Source organism: Phaseolus vulgaris, chromosome 5 (assembly GCF_000499845.2).
Source record: "Phaseolus vulgaris cultivar G19833 chromosome 5, P. vulgaris v2.0, whole genome shotgun sequence".
In the NCBI taxonomy this organism is placed as follows: Eukaryota; Viridiplantae; Streptophyta; class Magnoliopsida; order Fabales; family Fabaceae; genus Phaseolus; species Phaseolus vulgaris.
Genome location: NC_023755.2, coordinates 27,240,694 through 27,245,937, shown reverse-complemented (window position 1 = coordinate 27,245,937; position 5,244 = coordinate 27,240,694). Strand labels below are relative to the sequence as shown.

The 5,244-nt window shown below is 47.3% G+C and overlaps 1 protein-coding gene across 1 annotated transcript; it reads right to left on the bottom strand.

Annotated features, from left to right (window-relative positions):
* Positions 1-633: 633 nt before the first annotated feature.
* Positions 634-2,438, bottom strand: LOC137834227 (uncharacterized). The gene is made up of 2 exons (XM_068642289.1): positions 2,419-2,438; positions 634-1,747 (listed from the first exon to the last, which is right to left on the bottom strand). The coding sequence occupies exons 1-2, from the start codon at positions 2,436-2,438 to the stop codon at positions 634-636; spliced, it is 1,134 nt and encodes a 377-aa protein (XP_068498390.1).
* Positions 2,439-5,244: the final 2,806 nt, after the last annotated feature.

Sequence of the window (5,244 nt, the reverse complement as noted above, 5' to 3'; positions counted from 1 at the left end):
GTTTACCAGAATAGGCGATCGCCAGGTTGAAGATGAAGTCGCCGGATGTAGACTCAGGCGACCAGGCAGTCGGAGATCGCCAGAACAAGCACATCGCCGAAGATAAAGGAGAAGCAGATTATGAAGGCGGCCGGCGAGACCACAGGGAAGGTGTATGAAGACCCTAACTCGCCAGTTTCAGTAGGGATCGCACTCCTAAGTTAAGCTATGCACTGGGCAGTACCATGCATAGGTAACTTAGCCAAAATGAGAATAGAAGCAGCGCCAAGTCAGGGAGCCTCCAGATGATGGCACGTGTACGGTTGGATACGAGCCACGTGTTCAAGTCTGTAACTGCCAGGAGAGAGAAAATCACCAGGTATATAAGAGTTCTTAACAGATTTCCTAAGGTACGCACGTTCAGTTCATACACTTTACGCTTGCGAGTGACAGAGCTGTTTGTGAGAGAGATTTGCACGGTTCCAATTCTTAGTATTTGGTGATACCGTCACTGACTTGAGCGTCGGAGTGCGATCGGCCGCAGCGGCGCCGTATCGTTTCTTTGCAGGTTCTTGAGATAGATCCAGAGGAGGAACGAAGGTGAGAAGCGGCGTGCACGTCGATCCTTTGACGAGGCATTCTCCAGCGCTCCGGTCAACAGGCAGGATCAGTACCATTAGGATTATTCCCACCAATAACATTGATGGTACCATCAAGATTATTGCCACCAATAACATTGATGGTACCATCAGTATTATTCCCCACAATAACACTAATGGTACCATCAATATTATTTCCATTAATAACGCTGATGGTACCATCAGCATTATTGCGACCAATAACACTAATGGTACCATCAGGATTATTGCGACCTATAACACTGATGGTACCATCAGGATTATTCCCGCCAATAACCTTGATGGTACCATGAGTATTATTCCCACTAATATGACTGATGGTACAATCAGGATTATTGCCACCAATAACACTTATGGTACCATCAGGATTATTCCCGCAAATAACACTGATGGTACCATAAATATTAATCCCACTAATAACACTCATGATACCATCAGTATTGTTCCCTCCAATAACACTAATGGTACTATTATTCCCACAAAAAACACTGATGGTACCATCAATATTATTCCGTCCAATAACACTGATGGTACCATCAGTATTATTCCCACCAATAACACTGATGCGACTATCAGTATTATTCCCACCAATAATATTTATGGTAGCATCGGTATTATTGACACCAATAACACTGATTGTACCATTAGGATTATTCCCACCAATAACACTGATGGTACCATCAAGATTATTGCCACCAATAACATTGATAGTACCATCAGTATTATTCCCCACAATAACACTAATGGTACCATCAATATTATTTCCATTAATAACGCTGATGGTACCATCAGCATTATTGCGACCAATAACACTAATGGTACCATCATGATTATTGCGACCTATAACACTGATGGTACCATCAGGATTATTCCCGCCAATAACCTTGATGGTACCATGAGTATTATTCCCACTAATATGACTGATGCTACAATTAGGATTATTGCCACCAATAACATTTATGGTACCATCAGGATTATTCCCGCAAATAACACTGATGGTACCATAAATATTAATCCCACTAATAACACTGATGATACCATCAGTATTGTTCCCTCCAATATCACTGATGGTACTATTATTCCCACAAAAAACACTGATGGTACCATCAATATTATTCCGTCCAATAACACTGATGGTACCATCAGTATTATTCCCACCAATAACAGTGATGGTACCATCAGTATTGTTGCCACCAATAACACTGATGGTACCCTCATTATTATTCCCACCAATAACACTGATGGTACCGTCATTATTATTCCCACCAATAACACTGATGGTACCGTCAGTATTATTGCCACCAATAACACTGATGGTACCGTAAGTATTATTGACACCAATAACACTTATGGTACAATCAGTATTTTCCACAAATAAAACTGATGGTACCATCAGTATTATTCCCACCAATAACAATGATGGTACCATCAGGATTATTTCCACCAATAACATTGATGGTAATCCGTCCCCGGGCGTTGACCAAAGTCAAAGTCAAAGTCAACGTCAAGGCCAAAGTCAACATATGGTCAGACTACTCAAAGGGCCCAAAGAAGGAAGTCGACAGATTGAGCGCATCAGTCGTCGCCAAAACAAGGCCTCGCCAAGAGAGGGCGTCGCCAAGCCAAGATGTCGCCAAGCAAGGCATCGACAGTATTACTCCTCGATACCCATGGGTAGGAAAGACCATGGAGGGAGTGACACCACGGGAAGGCCTCAGGCCATAGTACTAGCTCATAACAGTGATAAAGAGAAGAGAAAGGTGGCTTCAAGGTCATACTACTAGCGTCAGGAGGGAGTAACCTGACTCGTGAAGTATCCATGCCACCTCAGGGAGACCCTTGAGATAGATACGACTCATGAGGGGGCCATGCCCAGGGGTAACCAGGTGCAGGGTGCGAGAGGAAGGTAGATACACTCCCAGGGCGAGTGACTAGAGGTTGGGGCGCATGAGTTGGCACCCAAAAAGTCACCCCTTGCGCCAGATGCACTCCAAGGAATGAGGACTCACACGATGAAATATCCCTAAGTTGGGTTACAGCGCTGTGAGGCCCTCCTCGTGGAATAACGGTCAAGTCAGGAGGACACGTGGCGGGAAGAACAGAAACATCAAGGTTTTCCAGATAGTTGCCAGGTGTGAGGTAATTAAGATTACTTCGAAGTAATTAAGATTACGTTTCAAACGCTTTAAAGCACTTTAAACTCTTTAAGTGCTTTGAACGTCTTAAAGGCGCTGAACGTTTTATACCTTAATTGCGCTTTAAGACACTTTAAATGCTAGAGACGTTTAAAGGGAGCTTTAGACGTTGGAGACGGGGATCAGAGTTTTTCAGTAACACACATATACATACTCTAGTGGCTTGCTCGCGGACCAAGGTACAAGAAGGCAATTAGAGAGAGAGATTAGTGACACAGTTATTGGACCACCTTCAGAGCATCCATTCACGGTGTTCAGATACGAAGGTGTGTCCCCCCTTTTTGATGTTTCTCGCTAGCTGACTTGAGCGTCGGAGTGCAAACGGCCGCGAGGGCGCCCCTTTGTTCATTTCTTTCAGGTACTTACGACGGGAAAAGACGAAGGTGTCCTACCTCATGAGAAGAAGCCTCGCGCGAAGACGTCCTAGGTCAACCGGCCAAAACATTTGGCGCCCACCCTGGGGCTCGATTTAAAACATCAGTCCCATCACAAGTTCAGTTCGACAGTTCCAGAGAGTTTATCAAAGCCACCGTAAAAGCCGGAGGAATTTAGAGAAATCGTTGAAGAATGAGGGCCACGAGACAAGGTTCAACGCGCGCTACGAGCGAGGAGATGACCATGCAGCAAGTCATGGATATGGTGCAGGGGCTGCAGGATGAAATGGTAGAATCGAGGGCGGAACAAGAACGCATGCAGGCGGATCTTGCGACCTCTCAGGCAAGAAATGAAGAACTCCATCGCACAAATGAGGAATTGCGCCGCGGTTTGCGCAACAACCAAGGGCAACGCGACCCAGATGAGATCGAGCGTCTCACCCCACCAAGAGAGTTTTCGACACCATTTTCGCAGGAGATTCTGGAGGCGTTGATCCCCAACACGTTCGCGGGGCCCAAGGTGATCTTCGCAGGGATGGAGGATCCCGAAGCACATCTCACTGCGTTCCACACGCAGATGATGCTGGTATGCGGCTCCGATGGCTTAAGATGCAAGCTCTTCATGAGCACCTTGACAGGAATGGCCATGGATTGGTTCATCAGCCTTCCAGATGGCCATATCACCTCCTTCCCGCAGCTGCCACAGTTATTTAGGGAGCAATACCTAGCGAACAGGGCTCCGTCGCCCGTTTCGTATGATCTGTTCGACGTAAAACAATATCAGGGTGAGACTTTGAAGGAGTACATCAACCGTTTCGGGGCTCAAGTAGTGAAGGTTGGCACTACGGGTGAGCCCATGATCGTGTACGCGTTCAGGAAAGGCGTATGTCCTGGGCCCTTTTGCGAATCAATCATTCGCAATCGCCCCAGGACCTTCACTGAAATAAGGCGTCGCGCGGTGGAGCATATCGCCTCTGAGGGAGAGGTGTATGAGAAGCGTACGAGTGTCACACCCGGACGCCCGAGAGCACAGACACGGGCACAACCCGTCAGGGTCAACGAGACTACAACGGGAAGGAAAAACCAGGAGGGGAGACGCCCCTACGAGGCGAGAAAACCCCAACCCAGGGGTCAAGCGGGAGGAAATCGTCCGGCAGGGAAAGGGCCAGGCCAACAAGGTACAACTTCGTGGTGGAGTTGAAGGACTTGATTGCCGTGCCCAATATAGCCGAAAGACTGAGGCAACCAGTGAAGTCTGACAAGGTGCTGGGGCCTCGTAAGGACTCTTGGTGTCAGTTCCACGAAGCTTTTGGTCACCATATCAACAACTGCTTATCGCTGGGTTACCAGTTAGATGAGTTAGTAAAAAGCGGGTTCTTGAAGGATTATCTCGCTGGACCTACCACAACCGTAGCCCTACCAGCGCCATTGGAGGATCAAGCACATGAGATGCCAATCCATGGCGAAGTTCACACCATTTCTGGTGGTTTTTTCGGAGGAGGGCCCACTACATCCCAATGCAAGAAATATGCGAGGTCAGTAAATTCAATTGACGAAAAAATCTCAGATGACCCGTGGGAGTCAGACCTCGTGTTCACGAGGGCGGACCTACGAGATGTTGTCCCACATGACAATGACCTCGTGGTCATTTCGGTTGTCATGGCTGGAAGAAAGGTGCACAGGGTTCTAGTCGACCAGGGAAGCTCTGCAGATGTTATGTTCTGGTCGACATTCAACAAGCTATGGTTGTCTCCCGACTTTTTGAGGCCCTACACCGGGTTCTTGTACGGGTTTGCTGACAACCAGGTGAAAGTACGTGGCTACATGGAGTTGAGGACGACATTCACAGATGGAGCGGCCTCACGTACCGAAAGCATTCGGTACTTAGTTGTAAATGCCAATTCAGCTTACAACATCTTATTGGGCAGACCGGCGTTGAATAGGCTGAGAGCAGTAGCCTCCACGCGCCACATGAAGATGAAGCTGCCGGACCTTAGTGGCAAGGTGATCGTCATCAAGTCAAATCAAGAAGAAGCGCGAAAATGCTATGAAAACAGT